The 17,846-nt window shown below is 41.5% G+C and overlaps 1 protein-coding gene across 3 annotated transcripts in view; it reads left to right on the top strand.

The window, feature by feature from the left end:
- CDH8 (cadherin 8) overlaps positions 1–17,846 on the top strand; it is a 1,003,344-nt gene that overhangs the window by 519,180 nt on the left and 466,318 nt on the right. For all 3 annotated transcript variants that reach the window (XM_069217048.1, XM_069217049.1, XM_069217050.1), the window contains exon 4: positions 7,507–7,626. In XM_069217048.1, the coding sequence (XP_069073149.1) occupies positions 7,507–7,626 (120 nt within the window). The remainder of the gene's footprint in view (positions 1–7,506; positions 7,627–17,846) is intronic.

Genomic DNA, 17,846 nt, shown 5'->3' with positions numbered 1-17,846 from the left:
TAAATGTGTGAGCACGGAATACTGATGCGCCGAAATCCCGAAGCCATCGCGGGCTTCTTCAATCCACTTAAAACCACCCCCTGCCCCTACAGCTCACTCTGGCAGCTTTCTGCTTTCTCCCATTCTGACACTTTTTGGTTTTTCTCTTCCTCAGTCTTTCCCATATGTCTCTTTTGCTCGCACACATGCTTGAGGCAGAAGAATAAGCCCCGGCCCTCAAAAATAAGTGCCGGTGCTCAGCACCGGAAACAATAAGCACAAATTAAGCACTGTGCTTAATCATTTGGGCCTAAGACTTTGGATGCTTATCAAAAGGCATACATATTTTAGGGATACGTTACACTGGATCAGTGACTTTTTAATAGCACATAGAAGCAGAGGGGTGGATGGAAATTTTTGACAAATAACAGTGTGCAGGATTTGATAAAAGTCAAGCGTTACATTACAACTTAAAATATTAATTTGAACTGTGTTCCTTCGTTTCTCTCACTCCATATCTAACTTGCACCTTTATGTTCATAAATGCTTTGTTAGTTCACAGTTGTGGTTATAGCTCTGCATGCAATATTATCAATTTCAATCCTTCAATACATTTGACAATGTGTTCAGGAATAATACGATATGGAAATTGCAGAAACCCATGAACATTTCAATTATCTTTGCATTGTCCCTGTGGCCTTCTTACAGTCAAGATCCTGAATTGAAAGATGTTTATTGATAAGGATAAAATGCAGTACTATTTTACATTTCAGTAGAATTGCTATTGAATAACGGAAGTGTGGCACATATTACATGTAGAAAGTCCACACATCCGCTTTGGCAAATGGTAGGCAGATCAGTATACCGTATCGTTAAAATGCTACTTTGTTGTGGTGGTGAAGAAATAGTGTTTGATACCATTCCCAAGAAGCCTCATAGGTTTCCAGGAGAATTAAAAAATGGAGTCACCGTTTTAGGGTCCAGTGTCACTAAAAGTGATTCATGTAGAAATTAATAGGTCCCTGCAGAGATACAGTTCATTAAACATTTGAGACCAATTATGACCATTAATTATCCAGTCTGTTTCTGAAACAGTTTTTCCCATTTCCCTTTTCCATGTTCTTCTAGTAAAATATTTCATTCTGTATCTGAATATTGTGCTGCAGAAGAATGACCCACTTTCGTTTCATACTGACAGTTCGACGTTGCTGAAGGAACTATGGGAATAGTTTACATTATAGTGGGAACAAGCTAATAAATATGTTTTATTTATAGAATACATTGGAAAAAATGCAACCCCTTTTTGTTGCAGTGTTTTTATGATGAAACACACATACTTTTAAAAGGCTGCCAGATTTACTCGTAAGCAAGGAGATCCCTAAAGACTTGATTTAGAACTATAGAACATTGTTTCATTCTGTCTTTCACCAGAAATAAATATGTGTCACAGCTGATGGAAGGCTTTTCACATGGTAAAATTAAGCAATAGAGCCAGGCTAAGTAAATGGTTCCACACATGTAATTCATCCTGGAGTGTGTGACAAAAACGGTGAGAACCTCACGTTTTCACCTTTATATTGATCATTGAAATCATGATCTCCGGCATTCTTCATTACGACTAGGGGTGCGTGAGCAGCTTTGCTACGCTGGTGGAGCTAACAGCGTTTTTGGAACCCCACGCTTCGATTGTAGTGTGGCGTTACTCAAAAACCTCCCTAGCCCAGCCTGTGGAGCGGAGCTCAGCCGATGTGCGCTCAAGGCCAGTTACGGTCTGTACAGTGCAAGCACAGACAGTCTTCACTTTCGCTGTGCAGTCCATTACAGGGATGCAGCATGCACCGGAGGCAAGGAGCAGAGACCAGACAGAGGCGAGATGATGACGATGAGAGGAGGACCTTGTGGAAGACCCAAATAAGTCCTAATCTCTTTCTTTGTTTTTTTGTCATTGTTTGTGCACACAGGTGCACAAACAATGACTGAAATGGCAGCTTTGATGCCTACAGCCATGGCCTGAATTCAGGCGAGGGCCGTAGGCAGCGAAAGCTGTCGTTTCAGCCTCTTGTGCACCAGCCTGTCCTGTGTGCACGGCACAAGGGGCAGGCCAGTGCACAACAGGCCTAGAAACTTTCGCTGCCTAAGGCCCTGGCCTGAATTCAGGCAAGGGCCATAGGTAGTGAAACAAAGCTGCCGGTTCAGGCCTCTTGTGCACCATCCTGCCGCGTATTCACTGCACACAGGACAGACAGGTGCACAGGAGACCTTAAATGGCAGCTTTCACTACCTGCGGCCCTCCTGAACTCGTCCGATCTTGGAAGCGCTAAAGAGGGTCGGACATGGCTAACCAGGCCTGACCCTGCTTAGCGCTTTCGAGATCTGGTGAATTCAGAACTTCATGGGTCACGGAACTCCGCCTCCACAGAATTCCACTGAGTTTTTATTCAACTCTGTGGAATTCCACAGAGTCAGACTCCGTGAACTCCTCCCAGGCCTAATTATGACATTCTAATGATATGAAAAAATAGAGTTCATAATTTTTTTATATTTTATTCATGAGCCCACAGCTATCATGGACAGATACCTACCTCTTCACTTTTTTGTAACTGCATTCTATATGATCAAATGCTGGCAGAGCAAATGTTGTGGTATCAAGTTCCATAATGAGATTATATTATGGTTTTACTTTAGAACTTTCAAAGTTCTATATCCTTCCAAGTGTTAAAAACCCTTTTGAGCAAAAACATGAATGTTGAAGCTGTTAAAAATACTGACTCCTGTTCTGTGCACATTTAAGTGACTAATGGCCCTATTTTAAGTTTGGTAGGCCGGTTGCTCTGTCACAAGCATGGCAAATCTAATGCACCTGTAATAAGGAGAACAGGACATCCGTCACATGTGAGATGGAGAAAACCATCCACCAAGCTCTAGATTATGCCCTAAAATAAGAATTGTGAGAAATTGTGCTGTTGGTTGACTGGGGTATGATCCCTTGTGAAGCAACAACCACAACTCTTGTCAGGGTAAAGTACAAGCAACCCCCCAATTAACATGTACATAATCAGTGGTAGCTTAAGTTGAAACCATATATAATGTATTTGTGCAGCACGTCAAACAGTAAAACAGTAAAAAAAAAAACACCACACAAAAAGGATCCCACATCAGGTTATAACAATCAAACTTAATTTAATAAATAAAACAAGACCACATTTTCTGCTAATTCATGTCTGTTTGAAGTTAAACAATATTGAACTATACTTAATGTTTCACACAAAGGAAATTGAAATATGCTGTGGCTGGGTCCCAAAAATCCCTAAAATGGCTCTAACAATGAGAGAAAGAGTCAGAGGTAGAGATAAGAAGAGAAAGAGGGAGAAGTGCTGTTATAGAAATAAACAAAGGTGTGATGAAGTGCGAGAAATATCACTCTGTCTTGGGGAGCTGAGAAAACTACTACTAAGTGAAATAAATGGTACAGTAAAGCATACCCGACCAAAATAATCACCTTGTCATGTGTCAAATACAAAACATGAGCCCTCGCAAAGCTGGAAATCTGAAGCTTCAAAAGGAAAAATCCAGAATACATTACCATTATATAAACCGAAGAAATATTATACAATTCTGCCAAAATAACATTTTCCTTCCACTATCATCCATTTCAGAACAGAGCTGACAATAATCCTCTTCAATAAAAAGTGTGTCAAAAATCCAGCAATTCAAAATGTGCTACTAAAACTTAGTACAAAATTTAATGTAAAGGATGTCTATATTCTCACTTGCAGAGAATTGGCATAACATGGAATTTGAAAGTTTAGGAGGTTTTATGTAAAGAGACAAAATTAGAGTTTAAGGATTATATTCCATGACTAAATCAGTTTGCAACAAAAACTCTCCACTCACTTCAGATTTTCTTATCTCCCTTCTTTGGTTTGTACAAGTGTGAGGATTTGGGTGTACTATATGATATAGCTCTGGCGCCTTCTTGTGCAGTAAACTCTCAAATACCATCTTAGGTCCAGTCAAGTTTGTTTACTGAACGATAAGCTCAACCCTAGGTAGCTGTGGCTGCAGGCAGTAAGTCTTGGCAAAGGAACTTAGGGGCAGATTTATTGAAAGTGGCGCTGCACTAAGTACAGCGCCACATTCCCTGTGCTCCTTAGCCCCACCCCTACCACCAGCATGTGTGCGCTGTATTGAAAACACGGCGTACCATAGTGCAGGGCAGGGGACAATAGCGTTGTTTCCCATGACACTATTGATGTACTCGCCAAAGTATTGGCCCCATTCTAAAGAATGGAAGCCCCCTTTTAATGTGTGCTTTGGAGCAGGTATTAAAGTGCCGTAAAAATGGTGCATTTTCCAGCTCCCCTAACGGGAGAACATCCCCTCCGCATACATTATGCCTGTCGCAGGCATAATGTAGTGCAAAGGGTTACAAAGTGGTGCAATGCATGCGTTGTACCACCCTGTAAATATGGCGCTGGGATTTCGGCCTCGTTGGGCCACATTAACATAAAAAATAATGACGTTAATATGGCACAAGATGGTGCTAGAGCATTATAAATATGCCCCTTATTGTAAAACATTTTACAGCACCAGGTAATGAAATAAGAAAATCACACAACACAAAAGAAATAGGACACCAATGTATAAAAATAGATTATATTTTTATGACATTTTAGAGACCTTAATGAGAAAAATCGACCTGAGGGTTCCGGAAGTACCGATTTTAGAATATATTATCAATTTTAAATGCAACCACAAACAAGCATTGGTCAATAAAAAGTTTGTAAACTTTTGAAAAGTTTAGAAAAGTTAGTTTGACTACACAGGCCTAGGTTAGGAGACTAATTCTGACTTGACAGAAGTCTAGGGGGCCAGAGGACACTTTGGATGGTTACCTGGTCATCAGAGAATTTTTAGGGTGACTTCCAAATTTTGCAGGACGACTGCCCTTAGACATCAATGAGTGGTCCTGATACTGAGGATATAGGCAAACGATGCTCCAAGGGTGCTCCAGTCGTGGTGTGGTCAACAGGGGTGTCTTTGTCATTGCTCCTTGGTCCATGGGTGGAGTGGGGTGACATTAGTCACAGAGATTAGGTCCCTCGAAGTCCTCTACATTGCAGTAGCAGGCCAGATGATGCTGGGATACTGTTCACTTTGCACCGTGGTTGGGGCAAACTCCTTAGGTAGGGGAAAGTGTCCCTTGGGTGCAATGAATCTGGACTTGTATAGCACTTCCCAGTCAGCAGACTCAGGTGCAACTTTTGGCTATCTTGTATTTGTCCTTTTGGGTGCCTGGCGACTGGTAGTGGCCAAACTTCTGCGGTGGCTACCACCCTGTCGGTTTGGGCTTCTTTACTGTTTGTGTCCCTGATGCTGGTTCAGGGAGATCAGCCAACAAATCTTTTGAGTCTCTGCTTTGATCTATGGCTGGGAATTAACTTTGCTCCAAGCCAGGGGCAGCAGGCACATTCCCATCTTCAGGAGCCAAAAGTGCAGCAGGTGCAGCCCTTCTGATCATGCAGCCTCATTTTGTGCACTTCCAAGGTCAGTTTGGCAGTCCCTCTTTGGTCTTCTCATCAAATCTAATGTGACTTGAAGTGCAGGATGCTAGGGATGTCAATTTTATCCTTGGAAAGAGACCTGAGGGGACCATGCGATGACTGGCCAATAATCTAATGGGCCCCCTCTTATCTAATTACAAGGCTCCTGTGATGTGTGGTACCGGTCTATGCTAGAGTGCAACATTCTTGCCCCTTTCAAAATGGCACAACCATTCATTGGTCATCAGGAGCTTGGTAACCCACTTAAGATGTGTGGTTACTAGAGGGCCACATGCCCACAGACAAAACGTTTTGGGGCAAGTTCTCCTTCTGTAGCCCTGTCTCCACTTTGCAGGAACAAAAGGCATCCTGCTCATGGGTGTTATTGCTACCTCCCTCACAAATGACGCTTCCCCTTTGAAGTTCACCTTTTGGGCTAACACCCTGAGTGGTCATCATGGGAGAGGAGGTAGGACCTTACTCTGCAGCAACTACCTTTTTTCCAGACCATGGGAGTCATTCACATGTCTCCCTAGGTGGCCAAAAATCTGTTTGTGTGCAGGGCCTTTGTGAGGCCTCTGGGTGAACTGGAGTACAGAGTGGCATCTTTCTAAAAACTGATAAACTTTAATTGTGGTATTAAATTAGACCTGGGCATTAGGCCAGGTTTAATGCCACAATTAATGTGATACCTTACATGACCTAGTTAGGTAGTCCTATTCAGGAGTTAGCTGATGTGGGGTGCCAACTGGTAACACTGTGTTAGCCAATGAGGCTACTAGCTTATCCACAGCAAAATGACAATTTGGAAGTGTTGCTGTTAAGACATATAAAAAATATATGCTCTGCTTACCAATACACAGCTACCTTCCATTGGACTCTATAGGCATTCCTTAGGGAAGATTTACATATATTGTTAATGAAAAAGGAAGGATTGCCATTGGTTTGAATGGCAAAGTCGAAGTGGCAGTTTAAACACTGTCCTTCCAGTCTGCCGTGGTAGGCTGGAAGCCATTTTGTACTTTGTCACACACAGGGTGGCACAAACAGTGCTGCAGCCCTGAGTGGACATCCTGTCTTACATGCCCTGAGTACTCTGGGTATCAAATACTAGAGAATTATAAGAAAGTCAGTCCTTGTAAATTGGCTGTATCCAATTCAACATGCAAATTTACAGAGTCAGAGCTCTAAGGTCTGGTTAGCAGGCTCAGTGCACACTCAGAGCCAATAACCAGCAGCATCATTCCAAAAATGTGAGGGTGAACATGCAAACCAGGCATTTCCTTCTATGGATTTTCAAAGCGTAAGAAAGAACGCTAGATTTTTTAGATAATGATGCTTCAAATGATACTACTACTAATACTACTAATAATAATAATAAGAAAAATAGGAATAATAATAATAATAATATTCATTGGACTAAGACTAAGAAATATATTGTACATATTTGAGACAAATGTTCTGCCTGCAAGGCCATCAAGATGATATCAGCCTCATTAACTTTTAAACAAGAATACATAAGGACACATAGAATGGAAGACCCTGTCACAATGTGGTCACCTTCACAGCTGAATAATATGCTTTTACTTCTACATATCGAGGCACTGGCTGCATGTTTGTTGGAGACATTTGTAAATATCCGACTGCAAACTTAAATGAAGAAAATATGTGTTGAAATCATTTTAATAATAAAAGTGGACACTGTTAACTGAATCGGGTTATCTTTGACATTTGCAAATTAGCCACTAGAAGACCTTTATCGTGTAAAATGTGAACAATGCTTAATTATTGCCTATACACGGAGCATAACCTAAATCTTTTCATTTAATTGAAACACTTGATGTGCTCTAAATTATAAAATTGATTATATAATTTTTTGTCGAAATTTTAGCTTACGTAGCAAAAGTGTGTATTGTAGATGTCCTTAAGAGTGTGGAATGTTTGATGGCAGAGCAGATAATGAAACCAAAATGTTTTCATTTAGGTACTTTTGTCACCAAAGTAACAGCCACAGACGCCGATGATCCTGTATATGGAAACAGCGCAAAACTGGTGTACAGCATTTTAGAAGGGCAGCCCTATTTTTCCATTGAGCCTCATACAGGTTGGTTAATTTCATTATTATATTAATTATGTTGGAAAAACTTTTCTAATTATCAGCTAACGTATGACGTTTTTACATTTGGAAAGCGTTAAAATTGTGTTAAATATCCGTGTTTATCCACTGGCGCTGACAACATTTATTTATAAGGAAGTCTTGACATGAGTTTATTGAGGAGTTTGTTCAAGATGCATATTTCTATTGAGACTCCAGTATTCTTGGTTCTAATAAGCAGTGTCTGTCATTCTGTTAAGGTATGTATCAAATACGAGATAATGTTACTAAGTGGCCAGGTAGAAACTTTTGGAAGTTGCTTTATTGGACATGCAGACGGAACGGCCCGTATTTATACTTTTTTTGCGCCGCATTTGCGTCGTTTTTTGACGCAAAAACGGCGCAAACTTGCAAAATGCCATTGGGGCCCATATTTATACTTTTTGACGCAAAACTGCGCTAACGCAGTTTTCCGTAAAAAAAAATAGCGCCGGCTAACGCCATTCTGAAGCGCCATGCGGGCGCCGTATTTATTGAATGACGTTAGCCGGCGTTAGCCGGCGTTAGCCGGCGGCGCCGTCTGGTGTGCGTTAAAAAAAACGACATACACCAGGCAGCGCCGGCGTAGGGGAAAATGGAGCTTGGGCGTCAAGAAATGGGGCAAGTCAGGTTGAGGCAATTTTTGCGCCTCAACCCGATTTGCGCCATTTTTTTTTCACTCCCAACCCCCATAGAAATGACTCCTGTCTTAGCAAAGACAGGAGTCATGTCCCCTTGCCCAATGGCCATGCCCAGGGGACTTCTGTCCCCTGGGCATGGTCATTGGGCATAGTGGCATGTAGGGGGGCACAAATCAGGCCCCCCTATGCCACAAAAAAAAAAAAAAAAAATACTTACCTGAACTTACCTTAATGTCCCTGGGATGGGTCCCTCCAGCCTTCGGTGTCCTCCTGGGGTGGGCAAGGGTGACGGGGGGTCCCTGGGGGCATGGGAGGGCACCTCTGGGCTCCTTCAGAGCCCACAGGTCCCTTAACGCCTGCCTTTTGCAGGCGCTAAAAAACGGCGCAAAAACGGCTGTACGTCATTTTTTTGGACCCGCCCACTCCCGGGCGTGATTTTTGCCCGGGAGTATAAATCCGACGCACATGCCTCGGAGTCGATTTTTTAGAAGGGAACGCCTACCTTGCATCTCATTAACGCAAAGTAGGTGTCCACGCTAAAAAAATGACGCTAACTCCATGGACTTTGGCGCTAGATGCGTCTAACGCCAAAGTATAAATATGGAGTTAGTTTTGCGTCGAAATTGCGCCAAAAAAAATGACGCAATTCCGGCGCAAACAGAGTATAAATATGCCCCTGTATTTTGTAGGTTTGCGCCGTTTTGCGTCAAAAAGCGGCGCAAATGCGGCGCTAAAAAAAGTATAAATACGGGCCCAAATGTATTGTTGTTACTTGAGAGCCTGTTATTTTCATTCCATGGCGATTAATTGGTTGGATTGTGCTGGGCTGTTGAACTGATCCGAACCATTGCCTAATTTGTCAAAAAATATGCATTGCGCCAAAATATTTTTACGACGAGAATACAACCTGCGCAACAAATGCCCGGGTTGCCTTATACCTAGGTTGCCTGGTTTTGATTTCATCTGTTGCCTATTTCCTCAGGAATTCGACAGCTGCTCTTTTTAATCTCGTTTTTGTAGTTCCTTTCATTCCTCTATTTGTCACTGTTTTCCTGTTTTCTCTACCTTGTTCTTTCTGTCTATACTGTCTTTCTCTGCTAATGCTCTGCAACACAATGTAACAATAAAAATGCATTCCTGACCGTCAAAAATGAGTGGTGGTGTGATCACTCGGGACCACCCGAACACAATTCCATTACAGGTTATGCCAATTCATCTCTAGGAATCCTTCATTTGTGTATTTAATGTTTTGTCCCGTAAGAGACAATACTAAAAAGGTGTCATCTGTAATTTTATACACGCACTATTATTCACTAAAAGAAATTGGCAATCAGTGTGCATTGCAGCAATTTTTATAATATATTTAAAGCCATGTGCGGGGGGGGGTAAGCTCATATGGGCATGATTGTGCTGAAATTCTTGCAGTACATTTTAGTTGCTTGAAGACAAGAGCAGCTTTTATGTATAAAAGCACTTAGTGAGATGGTAGGCTTAGACATTGCAGTGAAGGAGTTTCTTTAGAAACGTCATGCTGGAGCGGTCAAATCCCAAAGGACATGGCAGCATTTTCTAAAGCGTGTGCCTACTCTAATTATTGATATAAATACAAAGGGAATGTTACATTTTACTATGTCTGTACCAGGGCTGTCCAATAATAGTGGAGAGTTTTCAGTATATTCACGTGGGATCACTGTGCATACAACATTTGAAAATTAAAATATTTTGAATAGTCTTTGGTTATCATGAAAATTGGGCACAGAAAGTGACTGTGTGGTTCAAACCCCTGACGTACCCCATGTATATGAAAGGTTGAAGTGATATTTGTGTATATTTGTGTATTCATGTTAGAAATGTTAGAATTTACATATTACTATCTGTAATTTATACTTATTCAACACTTCTATAATGTTCGACACAGGGTCCTCAAGTGTCAGCAGCATTCAAAATGACTCACGTCCTCAGCATCTGAAGTTTGTCTGTGAGGCTAAACTTCCAGATTAACTTTCCCACCAGTTGTGCCCACACTTTTCAGTTTTTTTTTTTTTTTTTGTTTTTTACAATTGTTTTTCGGTGGTTCCCAGATAAAATATACCAGTAGAGAGTTCGGTTTCCTTCTTTGCCCAATTATCCTTATCCATTTTCACATTTTTTTATCTTCTTATTAATCTCTTTTCTATTTTGCTCACTTTCGGTTTCCTACCTTTTTTGCAGGCTCTGCTATTAGTGCTAAAAGGTGTTTGGTTTCTTATATCTTTAGCTCTATATTTCTTATAATATATGTACAGACTGGGCAGGCTTTATATTTCCAATTGTATTGTTTAAAGGGGTCAGATGCATTTATTTAAATACAAATTAAATAGTAGTGCCTGAAGTTTTCTTTCATAAAATATATAATAAATGAGGAAACGCATAAGCCACTTGTCTGAGCATAAGTGAAGGGCACACAGATATATACAACACCTCCATGATTTAATCATCAGATTGGTAAAATAGCATGATGCAAGAAAACCCTATGTAATGCCATCCAACTTCCTCTAGATACTGGTACTGTTTTCACTTACAACATTTACATTTGATTAGGTCCATAATCTTATTTGAATTCCTGTTATTCTAAGCATTTAAAAAGTAAATTCATGTAGTACTGCTTTGGTGTCCTGCCAACACTGGGCAGTATACTGCTGTGGATTAGCTCGGCAGATAGCTCGACTTGTAGACTATATGATAAAATGCAAGAAACATTAATCCACTTGACATGCGTCTGCCTGGAACTTCCAACTGAACGCAGATAACATCTAAGGAAACTGATTAATCACCTAGGGATTTGTCCCTGTAGAAATGCAGTCACCAAATGTATGAACCCTTCAAACATCACTCTCAATGTTGGTTTAGTGAAGTTCTTGATGATGTTTGAAAAATGACTTGAGAGTTCACTTCTGGCCACAGAATTTTGGATCAACATCAACTTATCCATCCAGAAGAAGCAAGCAAGGATCCGCTGAATAAACTCCATGACTCCAAAATAGCCCTCATGCAACCTTAAAATAAGAGTCAGCTCCATCCATCCTCATTATAATTGCACGTTGTTCAATCCGTGCTCTGTTGTTTTGCAACTAAATGATAGGGCAAAATAGAACTCTCAATATTGCTCAGAGTTAGGCAGTCAACCTGCAAATGTTTTTGACTTTTGAAGTATAACATGTTACTTATTAAAGCCTAGAATGCTCAGCACAATTATTAATGCAATCTGAACATGTTTGAACTAAGGTCCTTGTGACACTTGTGCATCTTTGTTGAGCCTCACAACAAGAAGACTGCTTTTTGCGAAGCTGAACCATCAGGGTCCCTAAAAAGTCAAGCAACAGTCAACCTGCAAACGTCTTAGTCCCTAAACTTACATTTTAATGACGATCATGAATTGCAATTTGTTGTTTGCCATTTGTTCTTTACTAAGACCAGAAAGATATTTATTGGTTATCACCCTGTTGTATAAACACTAAGTATACTTTAAACAACTTTAATGTAACATGATCTTTCCTACCTGGATAACATTGGTTTGGTTAATCGTCTTAACCATTGTACCCTGTGACATTTTATGCTTTAATACATGTATTTTTTATTTTTTATTTTAAAGAGTTTTATTGGATTCTGCATAGAACATACATACACCAAAGAAAGAATATAATAAAGGTAATTTGTAGGAGATGGGGTTTGCATTAATGATCTGATAAAATCTACATATACCCAGAGAAATACAAAAAGAATACACAAGTAAAAATTAGATTATACAGAAAAACATCAATAGCTGTAGTAGGGCTATAGAGTTGGTAAATGACAGAATGTGAACATTACAAATAGTTGTAATATGTAATGTTTTTAATTGATTGCATGTTAAATAATTACAACCTATGAACCTTTGATTATGTGGTATATTATAAAAAATGTAAACTGAAGTATTTTGTACAAGTTTTGCAATATCCTTGGTGCTTTCTTAAATCATAATGTACTTGTTTACATTCTGCTTTGATTCAGTTTTGAAATTGCTCCACATTTGAAGTATCTGACTGTCACTGTTGTGAACGTAAAATTGCATGTAATGTATTGCAGAGGCCTAGTAAGTGTGATCTTACCATGCCTTTCCACAGTTTATAAACATCATCAAATAGACACAATAATTTGGTGTTCTTGCTGAAGATATTCCATATGAAAAAGTGCATATAAGGTATGAGATCCTCTACAAAATACTGTATTCCAATGACATAAAAAACATAACTTTCTCCTTCTCGATCCTTTTGCTACTCATGTGCATAATTAACTGCACCCTGGCTTTGCTGGATCCTGAAAAGACTATGCTGAGTGTGTTTTGAGAGAACATAGTTGAGTGGTATAAACATATTTGTTCATTGTTAAAAATGTCAATTTTACCGTATTAGTGGTGGACAAAATTGTCCAGCCTAACAATGGTGACACCAGCAATGCTAAACAAAATTTCAATTTGAGCTATGCTGAAAGTGCTCGACATAAAGATATTGCACTTCCATTTTAATGTGTTTCATTATTAGGTCTATGTATGCGCCCTCCAAGTAGTGCTTCCCTTGATGTCAGTGTTTGGAAGCAGTGTCACAAGCATTCCTTTTACATCATCTGACTCTTACCCAGAGCAAAAGAGAGAAAGTCTAGAAAGGGAAAATGAATAAGAAACATATATTAGGAAAATATGTCAAAGGGAGAAAGAAGGGATGAAAATGAACACACAAAAATGACAAATATAACCAGGAAGTGTAGGGTGAAGAAGGAAAGAAGCATGAGGTACAATCAAGACTAGAAAGCCATACTATTTAGTAATGCAAGCATTCTCATATTACACATTTTGGGCACCTGGGTATATATACACTCAACTTTTCAAAAAGAAATAAACTTGCAATCATTGATAAACTGTATTTCCAAGTACAATGAGGAGATTTCAATACCTCAGCCTCTCACGCACAATTTTAGGGGATTCTGAACCAGGCTCTATAAACACAGTCATACAACTGCCCTTCAAGTCTAGTGCCCCTTTCCCTGTAAATTCAATCAGTCATTCAGTCAATCAGGCAAACAATCAACATAAACTTTATTCTATTTTACAACTTTAAAATTATAAAAGTGCAGGTACCTCAACATTTCATGTCATCAAGAAAAAAACATTTACTGCATAATTAAAAATTAATTACATCATAGAGCCAACATACTCATATAAAATCAGATGAAACTAAATCTCCAGTTTCTTTCTAATATGAATAACTTATCTACTAAAGACACTACATGAGCTTAGACTTCTTCTGTTGATAGTTTTAAAAAAAATACCAGGCCCCCCTACAGTGTTTTAACTGGTTTAATAAATATACGTCAGGACACATCAAAGTAATGTCAGAAAAGCATACAATGGAGCATCCATTGTTTAGAGGTTATATTGCAGCATCATTTCCTAAACTCTCTTGTGTTTTTGATTTGGAAAGGTCATAAAGCAATACACCATGTTTGATGTAAATCGTACTATCAGATATTTCTGACAGCTGTCATTGATGTGAGCCAGATAAAATTGCATTCCCTTGTCAACTAAGATGGTAGGGATGAAATGTAGCTTATCTTTTAACTAATAGTTGTGGATCTTTCCACACCGTCATTCAGCTGCTCTTCAAATGTTGTGCCCTTTTGCTTGTTGTTAGAAATGGGGTTTTTGGTTGGCAGTCAGGTTGCCCTCTGTCCAAGCAAGAACCCTCACTCTAGTCAGGGTAAGTCACACACAATCCAAAATCAGCCTGTGCTCACCCTCCGGTAGCTTGGCACGAGCAGTCAGACTTAACTTAGGAGGCAATGTGTAAAGCATTTGTGCAATAAATCATACAACACCATAGCATAACACCACAAAAATACACCACACAGTGTTTAGAAAAATATATAATATTTATCTGGGTATCTTCAGGTCAAAACGATCAAAGTTGCAATACGAATTTGTAAAGATATCACTGAAAAGTGATAGAAAGTGTCTTAAGTCTTTAGAAAGTAAACAAAGTCTCTTTCATACACAAAGTACCTGGTTTCTGGTGGAAAATCTCCTCAGAGGGCCACAGGAGAAGAGGTGCGTGGAAAACTGGTGTGTGTGTCGATTTCTCCTCAGCACACACGGACTTGCGTCGTTATTTTCCACGCGGGGAGTCGGGCGTCGTTTTCCGGCGCGCGGACAGTCACTTACTGTGGTTTGCGGGGAGTACCAGATGTCCCGGGTCTGTGCGTGGATTTTCCTGCTTGTTTTCCGGCAGCGCGTCATTCTGCGGGGCTGCGCGTCGAAGTTTCGATCTCACGGCAGGCGTCGCGTCGATTTCTCCTGCGGGGTCGGGCGGCGTTGTCCTTGCGAGGCCGTGCGTCAAAGTTTCGATCTCACGGCAGGCTTTGCGTCGATTTCTCCTGCGGAGTCGGGCGGCGTTGTCCTTGCGAGGCCGTGCGTCAAAGTTTCGGTCGTCCCGAAGACGTCGCGTCGATCAGCGTCGGTGTGCAGCGTTTTTCTTGCCGCAGAACAAGCTGTGCGTCAAAAAGTTCAGTGCACGGAGCGTCCAATAGTAAGAGAGAAGTCTTTTTGGTCCTGAGACTTCAGGGAACAGGAGGCAAGCTCTATCCAAGCCCTTGGAGAGCACTTTTAAAGCCAGACAAAAGTTCTGCAAGGCAGCAGGCCAACAGCAAGGCAGCAGTCCTTTGTAGAAAAGCAGACAGGTGAGTCCTTTGAGCAGCCAGGCAGTTCTTCTTGGCAGGATGTAGTTTCTGGTTCAGGTTTCTTCTCCAGCAAGTGTCTGATGAGGTAGGGCAGAGGCCCTGTTTTATTCTAAGGTGTGCCTTTGAAGTGGGGGTGACTTCAAAGAGTGTCTAAGAAATGCACCAAGCCCCCTTTCAGTTCAATCCTGTCTGCCAGAGTCCCAGTAGGGGGTGTGGCAGTCCTTTGTGTGAGGGCAGGCCCTCCACCCTCCCAGCCCAGGAAGACCTATTCAAAATGCAGATGTATGCAAGTGAGGCTGAGTACCCTGTGTTTGGGGTGTGTCTGAGTGAATGCACAAGGGGCTGTCAACCAAGCCCAGCCAGACGTGGATTGTAAGGCACAGAAGGATTTAAGTGCAAAGAAATGCTCACTTTCTAAAAGTGGCATTTCTAGAATAGTAATATTAAATCCGTCTTCACCAGTCAGTAGGACTTTGTATTACCATTCTGGCCATACTACATATGACCTTCCTGCTCCTTTCAGATCAGCAGCTGCCACTTCAACAGTGTATGAGGGCAGCCCCAATGTTAGCCTATGAAAGGAGCAGGCCTCACAGTAGTGTAAAAACAAATTTAGGAGTTTTACACTACCAGGACATATAACTACACAGGTACATGTCCTCCCTTTTACCTACACAGCACCCTGCTCTAGGGGTTTCCTAGGGCACACATTAGGGATGACTTATATGTAGTAAAAGGGGAGTTCTAGGCTTGGCAAGTACTTTTAAATGCCAAGTCGAAGTGGCAGTGAAACTGCACACACAGGCCTTGCAATGGCAGGCCTGAGATAGGGTTAAGGGGCTACTGAGGTGGGTGGCACAACCAGTGCTGCAGGCCCACTAGTAGCATTTAATCTACCTGCCCTAGGCACATGTAGTGCTCTCTACCAGGGACTTACAAGTAAATTAAATAGTCAATCATGGATAAACCAATCAGTAGTACAATTTACACAGAGAGCATATGCACTTCAGCACTGGTTAGCAGTGGTAAAGTGCCCAGAGGTCAAAAGCCAACAACAACAGGTCAGAAAAAAGAGGAGGAAGGAGGCAAAAAGTTTGGGGATGTCCCTGTCAAAAAGCCAGGTCCAACACCTGTTAAGTCAACATGGCTAGTTGTTTGACTTTTATGAAAGTAGTTTACTCACCCTTGTTCCTTTTTCTGCCATCTTATCAATGGGCTTGAGAACTGAGCTGCAGGATGTAGAGTACGAACATGAATACTACTGTTAGACTTTTCATCCTTGGCGTGGTCTCCCTTAACCTTTTGCCTCTGTTCCCCAGGTTGTTGATGTGTGCTGGACTCTGATTTTACTGTTTTTGTTACTCTGGGCACTTTACCACTGTTAATCAGTGCTAAAGTGCAAGTGCTCCTTTACCAAATTTGTATGTAATTGGCGTATCCATTATTGGCATATTTGGTTTACTAGTAAGTCCCTAGTAAAGTGCACTAGAGGTGCCAGGGCCTGTAAATCAAATGCTAATAGTGGGCCTGCCGCACTGGTTGTGCCACCCACATAAATAGCTCTGTAATCATGTCTCAGACCTGCCACTGCAGTGTCTATGTGTGCAGTTTTAACTTTAAATTCGACTTGGCAAGTGTACCCACTTGCCAGGGTGCCAAACCTTCCCTTTTCTTAAATGTAAGGCACCCCTAAGGTAGGCCCTAGGTAGCCCCAAAGGCAGGGTGCAGTGTACGGTTAAGATAGGACATATAGTAATGTGTTTTATATGTCCTGACAGTGAAATACTGCTAAAAAAAATGTTCACTGTTTCAGGGCCTGTCCCTCTCATAGGTTAATATGGGGGCTACCTTTAAATCTGATTAAAGTGTAGATTCCCTTTGGGAGCGGATGGACATGTGGAGTTTGGGGTCTCTGAATTCACAATTTAAAAATACATCTTTTAGTAAAGTTGATTTTAAGATTGTGTGTTTGAAAATGCCACTTTTAGAAAGTGAGCATTTTCTTGCTTATACCATTTCTGTGACTCTGCCAGTTTGGGGATTCCCTGTCTGGGTCAGTTTGACATTTGGGCTGGTTGCACCTCACAAAAGACAGTGACACAAAGGGAGCTGGGGTGTAGTCTGCATTTCCTAATGAGCCATCTGTGCTAGGAGAGAGGAGAGGAGTGGTCATTTACACCTGAAAGGGCTGTGCCTGTCCTCACGCAATGCAGTCTCTGACCCCCTGGTGAGTGTCTGGGGCCTGGCCTGGGCAAGGCAGGATTTCACATTGAAAAGGGACTTTACTTTGAAGTAGGCCTACTTCAAAGGAGAAATTGGGTATAAGAAGGGCACCCAAAACCACAGACTTTAGATCACTTCTGGACATCAAGAGGAACCTCTGCCTGGAGAAGAGCTGAAGAGCTGAGGAGAAGGGCTGCCCTCCCTGTGACTGTGCTTTGTGGCGCTATCCTGCAGTTGCTGCTTCTCCCAGAGTAAGAGGGCAAAGACTGGACTTTGTGTGCCTTCCATCTTGTGAAGAAATCTCCAAGGGCTTGATTTAGAGCTGGCCTACTGTTGTTTGAAGTCTCAGGGACAGCAAAGACTTCTCTCTTCCAGCACCTGGAGTCTCTAGAGAGACTCCTGCTCTGACAAGTGGTGCCCTATCCAGTCCCTGGGCCCTTGAAAGGAAAGGTGGTGGAAATCCAAGGAAATCGACTTTGGACGACTTCGGACCGACGCCGCTGCTGAATCCGGTGACGCCACCTGCAACCGACTCTGTGATCTTCGCTGGAACGCGACAACCTTCGCAGGTCCGACGCT

This window comes from Pleurodeles waltl, chromosome 12 (genome assembly GCF_031143425.1).
Source record: "Pleurodeles waltl isolate 20211129_DDA chromosome 12, aPleWal1.hap1.20221129, whole genome shotgun sequence".
Classification (NCBI taxonomy): Eukaryota; Metazoa; Chordata; class Amphibia; order Caudata; family Salamandridae; genus Pleurodeles; species Pleurodeles waltl.
The sequence above is the reverse complement of the archived record's forward strand: the minus strand, read 5'-3'. Positions and strand labels throughout refer to the sequence as shown.